Source organism: Mauremys reevesii, linkage group 7 (assembly GCF_016161935.1).
Source record: "Mauremys reevesii isolate NIE-2019 linkage group 7, ASM1616193v1, whole genome shotgun sequence".
NCBI classification, from domain to species: Eukaryota; Metazoa; Chordata; order Testudines; family Geoemydidae; genus Mauremys; species Mauremys reevesii.
This window is the reverse complement of record NC_052629.1, coordinates 16,876,387-16,897,337: the sequence shown is the minus strand read 5'-3', so window position 1 is coordinate 16,897,337 and position 20,951 is coordinate 16,876,387. Positions and strand designations below refer to the sequence as shown.

Below are 20,951 nucleotides of genomic sequence, written 5' to 3'. Positions count from 1 at the left end.
ACTCGGTCCCTAGTCTGTTGCAGTGCATGGGATTCTTCCCTCCTAAGTGCCAGATGCTGTACTTGTCCTTGTTGAACCTCATCAGATTTCTTTTGGCCCAATCCTCTAATTTGTCTAGGTCCCTCTGTAGCCTCTCTCTATCTGCCAACATATCTACCACTCCTCCCAGTTTAGTGTCATATGCAAACTTGCTGAAGGTGCAGTCCACGCCATCCTCCAGATCATGAATGAAGATATTGAACAAAACCAGCTCTAGGACGGTCCTTGGGGCACTCTGCTTAATACCGGCTGCCAACTAGACATGGAGCCATTGATCACTACCCATTGAACCCAATGATCTAGCCAGCTTTCTATCCACCTTTATAGTCCATTCATCCAGCCCATACTTCTTTAACTTGCTGGCAAGAATACTGTGGGAAACCCCATCAAAAGCTTTGCTGAAGTCAAGGAATAACATGTCCAATGCTTTCCCCTCATGCACAGAGCCAGTTATCTCATCATAGAAGGCAATTGGGTTAGTCAGGCATGACTTGCCTTTGGTGAATCCATGCTGACGGTTCCTGATCACTTTCTTCTCCTTGAAGTGCTTCAAAATTGATTCCTTGAGGACCTTCTCCGTGATTTTTCGAGCGACTGAGGTGAGGCTGATTGGCCTATAGTTCCCCGGATCCTCCTCCTTCCCTTTTTTAAAGATGGGCACTACATTAGCCTTTTTCCAGTCATCTGGGACTGCTCCCAATTGCCATGAGTTTTCAAAGATCATGGCCAATGGCTCAGCCATCACATCCGCCAACTCCTTTAGCACCCTCAGATGCAGTGCATCTGGCCCCATGGACTTGTGCTCATCCAGCTTTTCTAAATAGTTCTGAACCACTTTTTTCTCCACAGAGGACTGGTCACCTTCCCCCACCCCCCACTATGCTGCCCAGTGCAGTAGTCTGGGAGCTGACCTTGTTCATGAAGACAGAGGCAAAAAAAGCATTGAGTATATTAGCTTTTTCCACATCCTCTGTCACTAGGTTGCCTCCCCCAGTGAGTAAAGGGCCCACACTTTCCTTGACCACCTTCTTGTTGCTAACATACCTGTAGAAACCCTTCTTGTTATTCTTAACATCCCTTGTTAGCTGCAACTCCAAGTGTGTTTTAGCCTTCCTGATTTCACTTCTGCATGCCTGAGCAAAATTTTTATACTCCTCCCTGGTCATTTGTCCAATCTTCCACTTCTTGTAAGCTTCTTTTTTGTGTATAAGATCAGCAAGGATTTCACTGGTAAGCCAAGCTGGTCGCCTGTCATATTTACTATTATTTCTGTACATCAGGGTGGTTTGTTCCTTCAACCTCAATAAGGATTCTTTAAAATACAGCCAGTTTTCCTGGACTCCTTCCCCCTCATGTTCCCCCCATATTCTCCCAGGGGATCCTGCCCATCAGCTCCCTGAGGGAGTCAAAGTCTGCTTTTCTGAAGTCCAGGGTCCGTATTCTGCTGCTCTCCTTTCTTCCTTGTGTCCGGATCCTGAACTCGACCATCTCATGGTCACTGCCTCCCAGGTTCCCATCCACTTTTGCTTCCCCTACTAATTCTTCTCTGTTTGTGAGCAGCAGGTCAAGAAGAGCTCTGCCCCTGGTTGGTTCCTCCAGCACTTGCACCAGGAAATTGTCTCCTACACTTTCCAAAAACTTCCTGGATTGCCTGTGCACTGCTGTATTTCTTTCCCAGTAGATATCTGGGTGGTTGAATTCCCCCATGACAACCAGGGCCCATGATCTAGTAACTGCTGTTAGTTGCCTGAAGAATGCCTCGTCCACCTCATCACCCTGGTCTGGTGGTCTATAGCAGACTCCCACCACGACATCACCCTTGTTGCTCACGCTTCTAAACTTAATCCAGAGACTCAGGTTTTTCTGCAGTTTCATACTGAAGCTCTGAGCAGTCATACTGCTCTCTTACATAAAACGCAACTCTCCCACCTTTTCTGTCCTGCCTGTTCTTCCTGAACAGTTTATATCCATCCATGACAGTACTCCAGTCATATGAGTTATCCCACCAGGTCTCTGTTATTACAACAACAACAACATAATTCCTTGACTGTGCCAGGACTTCCAGTTCTCTCTGCTTGTTTCCCAGGCTTCTTGTATTTGTGTATAGGCACTTAAGATAACTCGCTGATTGTCCTGCTTTCTCAGTATGAGGCAGGAGTCCTCCCTTCTTGCACTCTCCTGCTCATGCTTCCTCCTGGTATCCCACTTCTCCACTTAGCTCCAGGCTTTGGTCTTCTTCCCCCAGTGAACCTAGTTCAAAGGCCTCCTCACTAGCTTGCGAAGATGCTCTTCCCTCTCTTTGTTAGGTGGCGCCCATTTCTGTCTAGCAGTCCTTCTTGGAACACCTTCCCATGGTCAAAGAATCCAAAGCCTTCTCTCTGTCACCACCTGCATAGCCATTCGTTGACTTCCAGGATTCGATAGTCTCTAACTGGGCGTTTTCCTTCCACAGGGAGGATGGACAAGAATACCACTTGCACCTCAAACTCCTTTTTCCTTCTTCCCAGAGTCACGTAGTCTGCAGTGATCTGCTTAAGGTCATTCTTGGCAGTATAATTGGTGCCCACGTGCAGAAGCAGGAAGGCGTAGTGATCCGAGGACTTGATGAGTCTCGGCAGTCTCTCCGTCACATCGTGAATCCTAGCTCCTGGCAAGCAGCACACTTCTCCGTTTTCCTGATCAGGCAGCAGATAGATGACTCAGTCCCCCTTAGGAGGGGGTCCCCGACCACCACCACCCGCCTCCTTCTCTTGGGAATGGCGGTCATGGAACCACCATCCCTAGGACAGTGCATCTCATGCCTTCTGCTCCCTTCTCCATCTCAGTGGAGTCTCCTTCTGCTCCCTTCCCTCAGATATATCATCTAATCCACTCTCCGCATTAGTACCTTAGAAAGGATATGAAAACGGTTGCTCACCTGTATCTGCATTGCTGGTACATGGATGCTCCTCTTTCTTCTTCTGGAGGTTACATGCTGCCAATTTTCTTCACTGTCCTTCTGTCGCCGCTGTGCAGCCTGCTCTGATTCCTCAGAATATTGTGCCCGTAGAAGCATACCCTGATGTCCGTCCAGGAAATCTTCATTTTCTCTTATGCAATGCAGGGTTGACACTTGTTTCTCCAGACCTTGAACCTTCTCTTCCAATATGGAGACCAGCTTGCTCTTTGTACAGACAAAGTCGCTTCTGTCCTGTGGAAGAAAGACAAACATCCTGTGCTGGTCACAACAGCTGATTGCTCACTCTCCATATTACCTTCCTTCTAAGAGCGTCCTCAGCTGTTGCAGTAACTACTCAGAGAAGCCTGCAAGATGAAAGCTTCAGTGGTTTCTCCCCAGGCGAACTCCCTCTGTTAGCCTCTCTGCTGTTCGCCGCTCAGCTGGTTCACAACTGGCTGCCTTTCTGTAACAATCAGGCCCCTCAAGGCCCACCTGGAATAAAGCACTCCCAATTCACACTTTTCAAACAATCAAGCACACGGTCAAACTGACAAATTGTCTCCGCAACAGACACTCAGATACTCACCAACACAGCCCCCTCAGTGCACCCCTTTGTGATGTTTTGTAGTCAAGCAGGCATTCAGCCTCAGTTTTCCAGCCAGTCTGCTGATGATCTGCCCAGCCTGCAGTGCCTTCTGAGTTGCAGAAACGACTACTACATCTGCTGTCTCTGCCTGTCATTTCCAACTGGGCAGGACTCCTTTTTAAGCTCCTTAAGCCCCTTTCTGCCTTGCTGGAAGAGTGTGTGCCCCATGACATTAGTCATAATTAGTCCAATTTCTCATGGTTCGGTCACTGATCTAGTGTTAAAGGTCATAGATAAGTTGATTATGAGATTCATTTTTACATGTGCGAGCTACCATCTGTGTATAGTGCCGTAGCACCCATATGTTCTAATCCTGTGTAGACATGCAGGAAGACAGTTACGGACGGTCCCCAAGAAAGAAAACAAAGATGTGAGAAAAGGAATGACGTATAAGCAAAGTGATGAGGGTTATGGTTCACGCACAGCTTGGGGCTCTTTTTTATGGGTGTATTTTGATTATAGAATGTTTTTCGGACTTACCGGGGTGCAGTCCCTGTATCAAGTGTTCAGCTGATAGATCTTTTTTTTTTCTTCTAGCTATGCGAGAAGAGATGTGCTTCCTCTGGGAAAATTCACAGTCAACTTGAGTGGCTGTCCAAGAAATAGTATCTTCACAGAGCACATATACCGCATTATCCAGCAGCTTGTTCCAGCAGTAAGAATGGCATTAATATGCTTTAATGGATTTATGATTGTGCAGTGATTTTGGCTGTAATGTTAACTGTATTTTTTAAACAAAAATTAAGTTCAGTTTGAGGCAGGTTCCTGATACCTGGTTAAAGGATAGCCCAACAACTAAAATGAGAGTGGAACTTTCATCCTAGAGAGAACCTAGATTTCTCCCTCCTCCCTCCCCCCAGTGACCACAAATTCCTGAAAGTTTTTCTGCAGAGAAAACACAGTAATTTGAACAGGGACCATATAGTAGTACTGCAGCACATTGTACTGCAGCACATTGTACTGATATTCCCATAGCTATATATAACTATTTAAAAAACTTAACTCATCATAAAATTGTTTTGCCTTTGAAATCCTCTTTCCCTTTAAGAGCTTTGGAACTTGTGATTACATAAGTCTACTGTGTATTTCATTTAATTGTCCTTATAATTTTGTACGTATTTTGGAATTCTAAACTTAATGATCCTATTAAAGCAGGATACTTTTACCTAACAAGGCAGGTGGAGGAGTGGGGATTTGCCTACTTAGCTAATAATTTTCCTTGTTCTTGGCAGTCCTATCGTCTGCAGATGACCATAGAAAACATGAATCGCTCACGATTTATCCCACACAAGGACTACACAGCTAACCGCCTAGTCAGTGGAGTATTGCAACTGGCCAGTAACACTTCCCTTGTGATAGACGAGACACTGCTTGAGCAAGGACAGCTGGACACAACAGGTAGGCAACGCTTTGTGTTCCTGTCCTCCCTGTAAGACTTTGCCCTAATACATTATAGTGGACTAAATTAGTACATTTCAAGACACAGTGATGTTAATTATGTGCCAATAGATAAACCTTTTAATACATTTTAAGCTATGTGGGGAAAAACCACTTTGTCCATCCTACAAAGTGGGTATTCACCCACGAAAGCTCATGTGCCAGTACGTCTGTTAGTCTGTAAGGTGCCACAGGACTCTTTGCTGCTTTTACAGATCCAGACTAACACGGCTACCCCTCTGATACTTGACACTTTGTCCATGGATATCACAACTGATTCACGTCCCAGACTAGCTTGCTGTCAGTCTGTGGCCTTGTTATGTGGAGTTGCGTGCCTGATCACTGTTCAACAAGGCAGTTGTATTTTATTTCTCTTATTACTGCTTTATTGTCAGGAAGCATCTGGATATTTTGTTTTAGTTAAAATATTAAATTTAAAATATGCTAGGTTTCAGGTGAAAACTGGTAGCTCTAGATAGAGCTCCTAGAGAGTGAGAAGAGGTAGGTAATTAGGAATCTTTTCACCTGTAGGTGAGCAGTTAAAATCTAGGAGAGGGTGCAAATGACCATTGTGAAATGAGCTGGTACTGCTCAGTCTGATTTCTTAGTTCATCGGTACTTGCATTGCAAAGAACACCTGGACAACTGACTTCTTTGGCTCTCTCAATAGAAAAGGCCAGAAATTAAATGAAGCTGTAGTCTGAGGCTATGGTCCGGCCCCGTAAGGAGTGGCCTTTTCAGGTCTTGGGTTAGTCACAAGTGGGGCGGCGTGGGGAACCTTACGTTTCTGCCCTTTGTATAGCACCTTTCCTATAGAAAACAGAACAACCCCTGGCTGCATAGCTGACACCTTTGAGCACTGAAGTCACTTAAGGTTTTTCTTTTCTTTTTCTTTTTCTTTTCCCATTTGAAAAGTGAATGCTGTGTGGGAACAAGTAGTTTTCATTTGTGTATTATGGATTTCCAAAATTCATCTTGTAAACAGTGACTTGTTCTGTGTATCAAAGAAATGTAGGACTGGAAGGGACCTTAATAAGTCATTTAGTCCAGTCCCCTGCACTGAGGCAGGACTAAGTATTATCTAGACCATCCTGACAGGTATTTGTCTAACCCAGTGGTCCCCAACCTTTTTGTGGCCAGTAGCACATTCATGTTTTCAGAGGAGTGTGGCGGGCACCAACAATTTTTCAAGGCTTATTTTGTATTTGTACATCATATTTAATATTCTTCCCACTCTGGGTTGAAATAATACGTACGTTGTCTCTTATTTGAACCACTCATTTTGGAGCAAAATGTTAAAAAAAAATAATAATAATAATAAATTGCAAAGGACAAGAAAACAGCAGTATCAGTGCAGGAAGAATGAACAGAATCAGTGCAGCGGAGCAAGCAGGTGCCTGTGTCAGCACATGCTACAGGGCAGCATTCGGTCCATTCTGCAAAGGCGGAATGTTTCTTGGGGGTTTTTTGGTGGCAGTTCTGGGCAGTGCAGCGAGAAGCCTGAGAGAAGCTGCGCAGCCTGCAACCCCGAAGTACTCTGTCTCCAGCAGGCAGGGGGCCCTGGCATCTCTCCCCTGCTGGGCACTAGGCGGGCCCTGCACCTGCCGGGGACAGAGAACACTGGCGCCTGCAGCCCTGGAGTTCTCTGTGCCCAGCCAGCGCGGGTCCGTGACTTCTCTGCAGCCTCTGAGTTCTCTGTGCCCGGCGGGTGCAGGGCCGCGGCTTCTCTTCTTGAAGCCAGAGAGAAGCCGCGGCCCCGCGCCTGCCGGGTACAGAGAGTGCTGGCGCCTGCAGCCCTGGAGTTCTCTGTCCCTGCCAGGGGTGGGGCCGCGGCTTCTTTCCCCTGCTGAGCACCAGGTGGGCGCACATAAATGCCCCGGCGGGCGCCTGCGGGCACCACGTTGGGGACCACTGGTCTAATCTGTCCTTAAAATCCTCCAGTGATGGAGATTCCACAGGCAATTTGTTCCAGTGCTTAATTACCCTGACAGGAAGTTTTTCCTAATCTCTAATTTAAATCTCCCTTGATGCAATTTAAGACCATTACTACTTGTCCTGTCCTCAGTGACTAAGGAGAAAAACTTATAAAAGGCTGTTATCAGCCTCTTTATGTATCTGAAGACTGTGATCATGTCCCCCTTCAGTCTTCTCTTCTTCAGACTAAACAAACCCAATTTTTTCTTCACAGATCATATTTTCTAGACCTTTAAATCCTTTTTGTTGCTCTCCTCTGGACTTTCTCCAATTTGTCCACATCTTTCCTGAAGTGTGGTGCCCAGAGCTGGACACAATATTCCAGTTGAGGCTGAGTAGAGTGGAAGAACTATTTCTTGTGTCTTGCTTACAACACTCCTTTTGTATAAAGCAATGAATCATAACCTAGACTGAGAGGGAAGACTTAAGGTGAGCTTTGAAGAAAAGTAATTTGATAGCGGGGAGTGAGGCAGGTGAATAAGGGTTCAGGTAGCTGGGACATATACTTGGGGTGCTTATTCACTTTTCTCCCCCCTCCATCTTCCAGGTTCAGGTAGGGGACATCAGATTGGAACACAAGGTCAGATAAGTGAAGCGAGCAAAAGCAATGTGTCTACAAACCCAAGGGGGCCAATTTTGAATTGAAACACAGATGAATAGGAAGCCAGTGAAGGTGATTAAAATAAAAGAAGCATCCTAATCAGCCTTGTATAACAAGGGTACCTTGTCCCTCCTGGAGCTTGACACATCAAAAACAGTCCTGATGCATGATCTTAAGTTCCACTGTTAAGAGATGCTCTGAGTCCATACCTATTGTAGACCTCTTTTCATCTTCTTTACAAGCATTAACAGTGGAATAACCAGGAACCTTAAGTATTAATTTGTATATTTTGAACAGTTGAGACCAAAGGCCAGACACAATGTAGACAATTTTAAAACTGTACAGAAGTAGCCAATTTTAGATTTCAAGTTGATACTGTGTTGCTGTAATTAACTAAGGAATTGAGAGGGGAAGGAGTCCCAAAAGAAGGAAATTATACACAGCTTGCCAGCCTTTTTAAAGAGTTGTTAATGACTGTCTGCTGGGCTGAAAGATACAAAGCATTTGGCACAGGTGTTGTTCAGGAGAAATCTGATTTTTATCACCTAGATTTCACTATTTCAACAAACTATCTTTAAACTAGAAGTTTCAATTCCATTTTTTTTTTACTTAGTCTTTTCTGGTGGTGTGGGGTTTTTTTTGTTTTGTTTTTTGTTTGTTTTTTTTGGAAGGAACTTGCTGTAATTTTTAAAATAAATGGGTTTGTTTGATTTTAATGACTCTAGCAGAAGTCTGGGATAACTAAAGATTTTAGTCAGTTCCTCTCTCCCATTTAATCTTTCTGCTGTTCCTCATTTTAGTTGGCCAGCCTAATACACCTTTTACACAATGAGGCGTTCTTCTCTGCTTGGATTCCAAAAGTGATTTGGTTCCCTTATCCCCAAATGTAAAGTGTCAGTGTAGTGCCATTTTAAAAGTAATGTACAAACAGACAGAGGGGAGTGCTGTAGAGAATCTGTCAAAAGCTGGTTTGTTTTTTAATTTAAATGCGTAGTGCTGGTTTGACAGCCCTGCAGAGTCAAGTTGTACTTAGAATTGGAGCAACAGGGTCAGCTACAGTGGAAGCTATCCCACATCGACAAATGGGCCGAGTACAAAAGAGTATTCCACTTTAGGGTGAGAGAATAGTTCATGCCTGGTGAGTTGTGGTAGTGTGTTTTATGATGTGATATCAGTTCTCTAGGATCTGGTCCAAAATCACCAGTTATTTCATGTAAGCCCTTGGATCTGTGTTTTCACACTGAACTACTCCTCATGGTATCTGAAGATCTTTACTATTCTGGTCACTATAGACCTTCAGGTGTAGAATCTAACCATCGACAGAGTAAAAAGGCTCTTAAAGCTCATCACCAATCCCCTAACCTATGTGGTCTTCCAGAACTTCCCAAGAGACAATAACACCATCATGCTAGGCTTCTCTAATTGACTTTTTCATTTTAGAGAGTGGTTTGTAATAATAGATTAACATTGTTTCCCATTTCATTTGGCAAAACATGGATTATTCTGTGGTTCCTAATGCAGTTTAAAAGTAACATGATGACTTAGTTTGAGCAGCAGCAATATCAGAGATACCTACTTACTTATAGCTTACTGCAGTTATACAGCCAGTTGTGGAGAACAAATTGTGGTTTATGAATTACATGAAAAGGTTTGTTAAATTCACTCACCAGCTCAGCTGTTTAGGGCCAGTGCAAGTGCACTATGATGCACATGATCAGCCTTTGGATCCCGAAGCTTGCTGGGTTTCCTTGATGCTATGAAATGTCACTCCAGCAAACACTGCAACCTCCTTCCATGCTAAAAGCTTCTTCTGTCTGGCTAATACCATATTCATGAATGTTAGAAAGGAACTTATTCCATCTAAACCTGCTGGAGAGGGTAGCCTCAGCATATGGCCTTTTGAAGCTAGGAAAAATGGGTGTGTCTCAGCCAGTTCAATTATTTCTGTATATTAAAAGTCCAGTATCTCACCTCTCCTTGGCTAGAAACTGGAGCTTTATGCCTTTGCCAGTGGTGCTGGAAAAGCACTCCTGGTCTTGCATGATCCTGCGATATGACTTGAAAGATTTGTGTGTGTGTGTGTGTGGTTTATTTGGGGGGTGGGGGAACAGGTTGGTACAGAAAAGGTATGGTTCTGAGGCTTGTATATTTAAACTCCAGGGCCCTGATCCTGCACCCTTCAAGTCAATCCATTGGAGAGCTGAGCCAGCAGTGTCTATGGTCTCTAGACTTTATAGCCATAAGGATACCAAAAAGTCAGAACTTGAAAGCACATTTCTAAACTATACAGAATGCACGCTAGTGCGGTTTGGAATAAAGCGTTAGCCATATTCATTTGGGATGGCCTGAATTACTCACTTGAGTAAGGTACCCATTCCAATCTCATGCTTAACTCTTTCTGATAACCACAGCCTTATTCCCTCTAGCAAATTTTGCATAAATATTTTTACATGTTTATAATCTGACCTTTCCCATAAACTACACTAATATTAGGGCAGGTCATCTTTATACCTGAAATCCTTCAAAGGCGCTGATTTTGTTTAGCACCTCAGGTTATTTTAGTAACTAAGCTGTTTCCACTGTGACCAAGTAATAGTTTCTGCTAACTGCTAATTAAAACCTGACTGAAAAATCTATTTCAACTCTGGCGATTGTTTACATCCAGCTGTCAGCATCTGTTTTCTTGCTTTTCTAGGTGTACATAATGTGACAGCACTGGGTAACCTGATAACTTGGCAGAAGGTGGATTATGACTTCAGTTACCACCAGATGGAATTCCCGTGCAATATTAATGTACTTATCACTTCAGAAGGCAGATCACTCCTACCGGTATGGCAAGGTCTTCTTGAATTGGGGGATAATTACAGTTGATAGCTGCTTAATGAAAACCGAGCATGCCATTTCCAGAGATGAGTGATGTCCGGGAAATGATCTTGTTGCCCTGAGCTGCATAGACAAACTGCTGGGGACATGGGTTAGTGTTCCAGCTAGTGCATCTAGAAAACCTGTATTTAGTGACACTGGCCTGCAAAAAAAAATATTCAGTGAAAGGAAAAACTGACATTTCTCTCTCTCAGTGGCTGCAGCTGTAGAAATGATAGCAAGAGGATGAAAAATGATTAGAGTATATCGGTATTTCTGGTAATGGAAAAAGATTGTAGATGCAGATTTATTATAAAGCAATCTCATTCCAGCGCAATAACTATCCTTTCCTGGCTATGGTGGAGAGAGATCCCTCTCACATTCATACTGAAAAGAATATGACTTCGGCTTGTATTTATGTATGATGGATTATGTAGATGTCTCCAGCTGTTTGAACAACTAATCATACTGTGTACTACTAGTCTTCACCCTCTATGTACTGAGCCTTTGCTCTCTTGGCTGTTTTAAAATTGTGAAATTGATTCCTGTTCAAAGCTCCCTTCCAAAGAAGATTAAAACAGCAGTAGTGAGATTTCAGACCGGGGGGGGGTTCTTCAGGAAAGAGGTTTTTCATTTCTTAGTAAATTGTTATTAAACTGATTTTATCCCGTCTTCATCAATAACATTGGGTGACACTGATGTCCACCATTGTAGTGGAATCATAAGTGTGTCTGACTGGAATAGAACAGCTGTGAATGGGGAAAGGGATGATGTGCAACCCTTCTTGTTTCTCAGTCAGATTGCCAGGTCCACTTACAGCCACAGATAATTCCCCCAAACATGGAGGAGTACATGAACAGCCTTCTCACAGCAGTGCTGCCATCCATGCTGAACAAATTCCGCATCTACTTAAGCTTGCTGAGGCTGTTGGATTACAGCATATCTGATGAAGTGACCAAGGTATGGAAGGCTTCTCTTATACCAGGGGTCTCAAACATGCGGCCCGCAGAGCTCTTCCCTGCGGCCCGCGGAGCTCCCCAGGGCCGCCCGGGGGGGGGCAAAGGGGGCAATTTGCCCCGGGCCCCGGGCTCCACAGGGGCCCCCAAGAGAAAAGCGGAGGCTCCCGCCTCCGCCCCTCTCCTGGAGCCTCGGCGCATAGAGCGCCGAGTCTCCGTCCGAGCGCCTGAGCCCCGCCCCGATCCGAGCTGCGTGGGGAGGGGGCGGGGCTGGGAGCTCTGGGCTGAGCGCTGCGCTCGGCGTGGAGCTCCCAGCCCGCCTCACCACGCGGCTCTGAGCGGGACGGCTCAGGCCTCGCCGAGACGCGCTCGGGTAAGGGAAGGGAGCGGACCTGCCGGGGCCGGGCCGTGGGGAAGGAAGCGAGACCCGCCGGGCCGGGCCGGGGGGTGGGAGAGGGAAGCGAGACCTGCCAGGGCCGGGCCGGGCCGGGGGGGGGAGAAGGGAAGCGAGACCGGCCGGGGTGGGGAAAAGAGGGACCCGCCGCCGCCGAAGCGCAGCCCGGTCTTCGGCGGTGGGGGGCCCCTTCTGTTCCGGGACCCGCCGCCAAGCCACCAAACAGCTGTTGGTGGCGCTTAGCACTTTCCAGGAGGGAGGGGGGAGGAGCGGGGAGCTGTGCACTTAGGGGAGGAGGTGGAGAAGAGACAGGGCAGGGGTGGGGCCAGGGGCAGCAAGGGGGCGTGTCAGTGATGCGGCCCTCGGGGTCATTTGAGTTTGAGACCCCTGTCTTATACTAACACATGATATCAACTTGTCCCTCCACAAGGGAGAAGTAATTGTGTAGCGGTTGGAACAGCTGAAGTACTACTTTCCTATCAGTAATTGTACTTAACTCCATGTGGTATTGGACTCCTTTGCAAAGGACAGGGGCTGCATTTTCTTTTGGGTGGACTTCTATCCCTAAGAAGGGTTGCTGATGCTCAGAGCACTTCAGCAAAAGGCACAAAACTCTGACTTATAAAATTGGTAATTGTAAAGCTTTACCTGCTTTGAAAGATCAGAGACTTGATGCTAAGGCAGGGGGGTTCTCAACCTTTTCCTTTGAGGCCCCCCCCAACATGCTTTAAAAACTCCACGGCCCACCAGTGCCACAACAACTGTTCTTCCGCATATAAAAAACAGGACGGGCATTAGGGGGTAGCAAGCAGGGCAATTGCCCAGGGCCTCACAAAGCTAAATTGCCCAGGCTTTGGCTTGAGCTCTGGGTGGTGAGGTTCAGGGCCCTCGAGAGTCTAACAGATTTGCTTGGCAGACCCCCTGAAATCTGCTCAGAGCGCCCCAGGGAGCCCTAACCCCCTGGTTGAGAACTGCTGTTGTAAGGCACCTTCTGAAGTACAGAGAGCAACCATTTTAGTGCCTTTCAGGCAGAAGTAGCGCTGTAGCTTCCCCAGCAAGCAAGGCTGAACCTAGCCTCCCTACCTGGAGTTATCCAAGTCTTGCCAGAATTTTAGAATCTCAGGAAAATAGGATTCTTCTTCATGTAGCCCTAGTGCTGTAACTCCTCTATTGCAATATGTTGTATTCACTGCAAGAAGCTAAATCCCAACTACCCACCAATGTATTGTCTTAATTCAGGCAGTAGAGGAAGACTTCGTAGAAATGCGTAAGAATGACCCTGAGAGCATAACAGCTGATGACCTTCACAGAACTCTGCTTGTAGCAAGGTGAGTAGCCTTATAACTAATGAATCTGCTTTTTCATTAGTGATAGCTGCATGTAATCGCCTCCCAATGACACTTGTATAATTGTTTGCCTGCCTCTCTTCAAACAATTGCAGTATGTGGGAGTGTTAAAGAAAATACCATAGGCAGGAAGAGCAGGGACAAGTTACGTCCATTCCCATAGATGGAATGGTCACTTATACAGCCAGAACTGTTCTATAGCTACTGAAGGACTTCTGCTTACTGCGCAGTGGGGCTTTGCCACTTTTGAGTGCCCCAGCCTGCTCCCAGTACCTCACTGGAAAGTTGAAATGAGAATGTGGGAGACTTTACTGCCAGTAAGAGAAATTATTAAATACCTCTTCCTATTTTTAGCTTAATAAGTTCTAAAGCACTGACTGCTGGGATAAAGTGTGGGGGGGGGGGCGCGATGGGTGTTAGTGCATAACAGTTGCTGACAGCTGCTTGACAGTTCTGTAACTTCCTGTTGTAGTAGGGTTATTCCCTCTTACCTTCTGTCTCATGCCAAAGCTTATCTGTATGAATTCTGCTATTTAACTTTGTACTACTTTTGCCTACCCAGGTTTCTCTCTCTCAGTGCTGGGCAGACAACACTGTCAAGAGAGCGGTGGCTAAGAGCAAAACAGCTGGAAGCATTACGTAAAGCCAGGCTCCAGCAACAGAAGTGTGTCAATGGAAATGAACTTTAATAATTCCTCCTACTATTTTGCTTACTTGTGACTATGAAAATGAGGTTTGTCCTAATCCTAAGTGGAGCCAGCACTAAGAATGGGATACTGTTTATACCACAGTTTCTTGTAGATAATTTATACCAAAAAATTATGGACACTTACCCTTGAAACCTGAACCCATTTAGTTTATATGGGGTTCAGAGAGCTAATGCTGAAACTTACTGATTTTATGAAACTTTTTGGAGCTTGTTTTGTAATTAAGAATTAATAACAACGAGCAAATGTTTGATATTAAAAGTTTAATACTGAAATTGTGTAAACTCATTTCCTTATGTGTAAAGACAAGTCTGATCACATGTTCTAGAGCTACAGTAGGGTTGACTACTTCTCCTTACTTTACAAGATGCAGGTTGTTCTTCTACTCACGGCCTTGGCTCTTGCACTGCAGCAGGCTTATATATTTAAATCATGTGACAAGAACAAACCACTATTTTCTACACCCAGAGGAAAAAACCCTCAGATGTTGCTTGCAACTACCGTGGTTGCTGCCTGAACTAATTCTCTGATAAATATTTGTAAAACACCCTCCAAAGGAGAGTAAGAACTTTCAGAAGATGACTACTACTGAATAATACTGTATTTCAACCTTTACATAACTCACCTGACTCAAGCACATCCTGTAAAAATGGCAATGTTAAAAGCAAATGGTAGAACAGAGCAGTGAAGAGGTAGTATGCCCTTTCCATTTTCTGCTGATAAAGACAGCATTACGTTCTAGTCCACCTGGAGAAGCCAGAACCCCTTGCTCCCTCTGGACTTAGTAATAAACTTCTAATTTTTGCAAAGGGCATATCAAATGCATGACACCCAGATGGTGGTGCAAGTTACACTTTTTATTCTTGCAAAACCAATCCAGTGTTTAAAAAAATTGGCATGACTACCTCACAGATCATCTTACAAGATGGGACAGGACTTCATTTTGAAACCCTAACTGGCTAATTGGGGTCTCTTGTAGCACTCATGAGGGACAGATTAATTCAAAGGGCTGCTTTTCACTTAACTACACTTGTAAGCACCACTCAACCATGATTAAGTGCTAAATTTCATGAAGTTGAACAAGTGTGGCTAGTACTGACCAAGAAGTATATGCTACATCATCCATTTGCCTTTGGGAATACAAAGAATGAAACATACTTTAACTGCAGTGCTACTGCTAATGTATATAAAGAATAACTTTATACCTAATCTATAACTCTGAGTTTAACCATGAAGCTTCCAAACTATGAGATGAAGGGATTGGGGGTCTGGATGGAGGCAACCATGGTCCTGTGTGATCAGAGCTGGGTAAAGTGGCAGTGCTAGCAGGGTGTCCATAGACCTCTCCAGAAGCATGGAGTACCAATGTTGTTGTGGCCACTCTGGGGCCAGCATGATCACATCTGCTCTGTCTCTGCAGCTCTTGAGCAGCACCTTGTAGACGAGTGGGACTAGCAGGAAGGCTAGATGAGGTGGTTCCCCCCAACGTAGCTGGAAAGTGTCCAAGAGCCTGGACTTCCTGTTGGTGAATAGGTCCACCTAGGGAAAGCCCCATCTTTGGAAGATGGAATGTAAGATGTCCAGACAGACTGACCGCTCATGGTTGAGAAATGACCTGCTGAGACAGTCTGCCATCTCATTCTGCAGGCCTGGGAGATAGGATGCCTCCAGGTGAATAGAGTGGGTTATATAGAGATACCAAACCTGGAGAGCTTCCTGAGAGAGAGTGGAGGAGCAGGCTCAACCCTGTTTATGTAAAACATGGCAGTGGTATTGTTGGGTAACACCACCATGCAGTGACCTTGAAGTCTGTCCTTGAAGGTCTGGCAGACTAGTCTCACTGCTCTGAGCTCCTTTATATTGCTGTGGAGCAGGATCTCTGACTACAACCACCTGCCCTGCATCTGTAGATCTCCTAGGTGAGCCCCCCAACCCAGGTCTGATGTATCCGTCACCAAGGTCACGGACCGCTGAGGAGCACTGAATGGGACTCCCTCGCAGTCCAGCCACCAGTGTAGAGTGTCTAGGACTCATCCCAGCACTGTTACTACCAAGTCCAAACAGTGTCCAGCTGGGTGATAAACTAAAGCAAGCCAAGCCTGGAGTGGCCTATGTCTCACGCTGGCATGTCTGACCACATAGGTGCATGCGGCCATGTGTCTAAGGAGACTCAGTCATACCCATGGAATTGTGCTGGGGTATTGCTTTAGAGTCTGAGTCCTGGTAGTATGGCTCTCACCTGAACAGAGTCTAGCGCTGCCCCCATTGAATTCTGTTCTTTGGGTTGGTGACAGTGTCAACTTGTCCATATAGAGCAGGAGAAGGTATTTGTGACTAAATGGACTTGAGACTCCACCTGCTCCCTGGAACACCCCCGTAACAGCCAATCATCAAGGTAGGAATACACCTGTCTGCCTTTTGCAGCAAGAGGCCAAGACCACCGACATGCACTTGATCAACATTCAGGGGGCTGTCGAGAAACCAAATGGGAGCACCGTGAACTGGTAGTTCCTGTGATTGACCACCTCAGGAAACGTCTGTGGGCTGGAAAAATGGCTATGTGGAAGTACATATCTTTCATGTCAAGAGTGGTGTACCAGTTTCCCAGATCCAGGGAAGGAATGATCAAAGGGAGACCATGGGGAACTTCAACTTTACCATAAACTGGTTGAGTCCTCACAGGTCTAAGATGGATCTGAGCCCTCCTTTTGCTAGGGGGATTAGGAAGTAACAGGAGTAGAACCCCTTAGCTCCTGAGGAACAACCTACACTGCCCCTAAGGTGAGGAGCAATTGCACCTCCTATTCAAGGAGTTGCTCATGAGAAGGGTTCCCTGAAGGGCATGGGGCAGGGGGGAAGAATTTGAGAGAATATCCCACTTCTACTATGCAAAGGACCCAACGGTCCAATGTTATAAGCAACCACGCACAGTACAAGTGGGATAAGGTAGTTCAGAAAATGGAGAGGGCTCTGGTGTGGAGTGTGGCATGCCGTCCTCAGGCATCCCCTCAAAACCCTTGTTTGGATCCTAACTGTGGCTTAGTCGGGCCCTGGCTTGATGACTGGTTAGACAGCCTATGCCAGGGATCAGCAATCTTTGGCATGTGGCTCACCAGGGTAAGCAACGTGGCGGGCCAGGGCAGTTTGTTTACCTGCCACATCCCCAGGTTCAGCTGATTGCGGCACCCACTGGCCGCTGTTTGCCACTCCAGGCCAGTGGGGGCTTCAGGATGTGCTGGCTGCTGCTTCCCGACGCCCCCATTGGCCGAATCTGCGGACGTGGCAAGTAAACAAACTGGCCCAGCCTGCCACGGTGCTTACCCTGACAGGCCCTGTACCAAAGGTTGCCGATCCCTGGCCTACGCCTATTGTTCCCACTTTGGGCAGGGTTGATATTGCCTCTGCTGGGGTTGAGGCTTGAAAGGTTTTCTCTGGGTGGCAGGTATGTGCATCCCCAGAGACTTCAGTGTTGTCCTTGAATCTTTGAGGCTATGGAGCCTCGAGTCTGTCAGGTCTGAAAACAGCCCAGTGCCCTCAAAGGGAAGATCCTGCAGGGGCTGTTGGACCTCTGGGGGAAGACCCGGAGCCAGGAGGTTCTCCTCATGACCACTCCTGAGGTGATGGTTCATGCTGCCAAGTCAGCCGCGTCAAGGGAGGCCTGAAGTGATGTCCTGGCCACCGCCTTCCCTTCCTTGACCAGAGCTGAGAACTCCGCTCTTGCCTCCACAGGGAACACCTCTTTATATTTGGACGTAGCATCCCAAGAGTTAGTCATACCTGCTGAGGATAGCTTGCTGGTTGGCTATCCTCAGCTGTAGGCCCCCAGCAGCATAAACTTTCCTGCCAAAGAGGTCCATATGTTTGGCCTCCTTAGCCTTGGGAGCTGGCGCTTATTGCCCCTGGCACTCTTTCATTCACTGCCGAGACCACCAGGGAGCAGGGATATGGGTGAGAATAAAAACTCATATCCCTTGGAGAGGACAAAGTACTTTCTTCCACGCCCCTGGTGGTGGGCAGAATGGAGTCTGCCACGGGGTGGTCTTGTTGTTCTGGATAATTTTAATTATTGGCAGTGCCAGTCTGGAAGGACCCTCCAGAGCGAGGTTGTCTACCATTGGATCCTCCGATTCAGTTACCTCCTCCACCTGTAGACCCATATTACAGGCAATATGTTGGAATAGGTCTTGGTGAGCCCTGTGGTCAATGGGCAGAGGACCTGAGGCTGACGCTCCTGTCACTGCTTCATCAGGTGAGGATGATAATGAGGCAATCAGGGGTACAGGGTCCTCATAGCCCTCAAGCTGCCCTGGTTGTTCCTGGACTGTGCTAGTCTTCCCGCCTGATCAGGAATGTCCTGGGCTACAGGTGGCACTGGAGCCACATCCCCGACTGCGCTGCAGTTTGAGGAGGCAGCCTGGCGAGAGTTGCTTCCGTCACCGGAGGGGCAGGGGTGACGTCCTGAGGCCACCGACCTGGAAGCCCTCGACAGGGTACCCTAGGCCTGGTGGTAAACCCAGGGGGCGGCCACTGCGGTTGCCAGGCCATTTGGATGTGTCTCTGGCACTTCCCAGACCTATGCCTACTGCGCCTTGAATAAAACGATTTGGCCTCAGAGTCCGAGGGCAACAACCAAAGCAGTGCTGGCGATCGGTGTTGTGAAGAAGAGGTTGGGGATCGGTGTCACAACCAAAGTCGAGGATCAGTAGCGGCTGTCCCTTGATCGAGACCAGTGCTGCACATATGGGGCCAGGGAATGGCTGCTGGGGATTTTCCGGTGCTCCGGGTCTCTCCTGTCAGAGTCCTTCCTCAGCATAGAGTCGTGGACTGAGGCTGGGGTACTCCACACCCTGAACTCGGGCCCAGGGCTGGGCAGTCCACTGCTGCGGGACGGAGTGCGGCTTCCATCAATAGTTGTTTTAAATGAAGTCCCGCTCCTCCTTGGTTCTAGGCTTGAAAGCCTTGCAAATCTTACAATGCTCCGATTGATGCACCTAAGACAGCAGTCGTGAGGGTCACTATTGTGTATAGGCTTCCGGCAAACACCTCAACACTTAAACCCCTGGGCTTGCAGCATGCCCCGCAGCCCAAGGTGCGTGACTGGATACAATCGATCCCGGTTCCCAATCACTACTACTAACAACAAACAAACTACGAAGAACTAGACTCTAGGCTAAGGGAGCACTTGCAAGCAAGTGAACGCAGTTCCAACGCTGCCACGGACAGTAAGAAGGAACTGAAGGGGGGCCGGGTCCATGGTGCTCAATATGACCCTGCAAAGGCACCACTCCAGGGGGCTCCCTAGCCAACCCAACGGGAACTGCTAAGGGAAAAGTTTCCAACGACCGTGCACGCAGCGTGCGCACACTTGATTGGAATCTATTTGAACAAGCACTCGAAGAACTACACTTCTCAGGAAAGAGACTACCGGACTTCATTGCAACCTCCCATAAAGGGGTAAATACTGCCCATTCTATCTGCATTACCCTGAACACAAACTTTCACTAACTGCATGTTTTCTAGGTAGTTTGACTCCAGCCTCCTCACCCCCGTTACTTTTGTTGTTGATCTAATTTAAATTGACTCCTCAGTGACAAACATCTTTCCTTACAAAGGATTATGCTGTGGTTCAGTTGCTGAAGGCAGGCGATCAAAGCACATCCAATCTAAGCAGAGCTGGTTATCCTTAGGACAAACGAGTTTCAATTGCAGCCCTTTTAATTCAAGCTGATCCATGGAGCTTGCACAGCAATGGTGTAACCTACATTCAATTAAAGTTCGGGTTGTACAGTAAAGGTAAGTACTGAACAGACAGGTTGACAGCATGCAGCTATTCAAGAATGACAACAATTTACATAGCTCTAATATGCAGTAAGTATAAGGGTAGGTCTATACGTACCTGCCGGGTCAACGCGTAGCGTTCGACTTCTCGGAGTTCGAACTATCGCGTCTAATCTAGACACGATCGGAGTTCGAACTCCGAACGCGCTCCCGTCGACTCCGGAACTCCACCACCACGAACGGCGGTGGCGGAGTCGACGGGGGAGCCGCGGACTTCGATCCCGCGGCGTCTGGACGGGTGAGTAACTCGAACTAAGGTAGTTCGACTTCAGCTACGCTGTTCGTGTAGCTGAAGTCGCGTACCTTAGTTCGACCCCCCCACCCTAGTGTAGACCAGGCCTAAGAGAGGCTAAGCTCTCTTACTGTGTATCTACAGAGATATGTAGCAATACACCCTCTGTAAGCAAGAGCTTTTCAGGAGAAGCAACTGTAACAATGCAGAATTTACTCAAGCCACCTCTTGAGAAGGAGAAATGCTACTTAGCACATTTACTCTCCATGTTTCTAAAACCATGTACATCTCGTGCAGCAAGTTTAACAAAAGGTCCTTTTTCCTCTTAAGGGAAATGATACTTCTCCCCGACATTTTCTTTACGACTGCTATGTCACACTCTTTGATGGCTGTATTTCAGTTTCAATTTAGCTATTATTTCTAAGAAATTTGCTATTGTAGAAATACTATTCTCAATTATTCTGGACACATTGTTCTTGGAATACTGTCTGCAGCTGCACTTAACCTTTTTATGTTTTAGCCCTGTTTAACAACATTAAGCCTAACGTTCTATTTCTGAGAGAAAAACACATTCCTTCTAAGCTAGCTGAGAAATAAGTTGTTCTGATGATGCTTTTGCCAGTCTAACTAAAGACATTTTAGATAGCAAAAGTTCTGAACAAACCTTGTTGAGTGTCAAGGGGGGATGGGGACTAGCTAGACAGGGAGCCTTCAGCTGTTTTCCTGACAGCACAATGAGGTCATTCTTATTCCATTGGGCTAATACATACTCAAGTCTTCACAAAAAGGCTTAATACAATCAGTTCGGTTATGAGCAGCTCAAGCATTTCACAATATATACATACCATGTAATCAAACAAACTCGTCTTGAATTCTCTGCTCAGAGATGACCCAGCTTTAGACCACTGAACATGCTATAATTCTGAATGAAGTGCAGCTGGCAGTGCTCAGAAGAAAAGATTGTACAACACCTAGACCAGG

At 46.6% G+C, this 20,951-nt stretch overlaps 1 protein-coding gene across 4 annotated transcripts in view; it reads left to right on the top strand.

The window, feature by feature from the left end:
• Positions 1–14,689, top strand: part of LOC120409245 (minichromosome maintenance complex binding protein) — a 38,542-nt gene extending 23,853 nt beyond the window's left edge. The window contains exons 11-16 of one of the 4 annotated variants that reach the window (XM_039546974.1): positions 4,161–4,278; positions 4,856–5,021; positions 10,331–10,464; positions 11,293–11,457; positions 13,087–13,175; positions 13,756–14,689. In XM_039546974.1, the coding sequence (XP_039402908.1) occupies positions 4,161–4,278; positions 4,856–5,021; positions 10,331–10,464; positions 11,293–11,457; positions 13,087–13,175; positions 13,756–13,882 (799 nt within the window). In that variant the 3' untranslated portion in view covers positions 13,883–14,689. The remainder of the gene's footprint in view (positions 1–4,160; positions 4,279–4,855; positions 5,022–10,330; positions 10,465–11,292; positions 11,458–13,086; positions 13,176–13,755) is intronic. The other 3 variants (XM_039546976.1, XM_039546975.1, XM_039546977.1) reach the window with 3 other exon arrangements.
• The last annotated feature ends 6,262 nt before the right edge of the window (positions 14,690–20,951 follow it).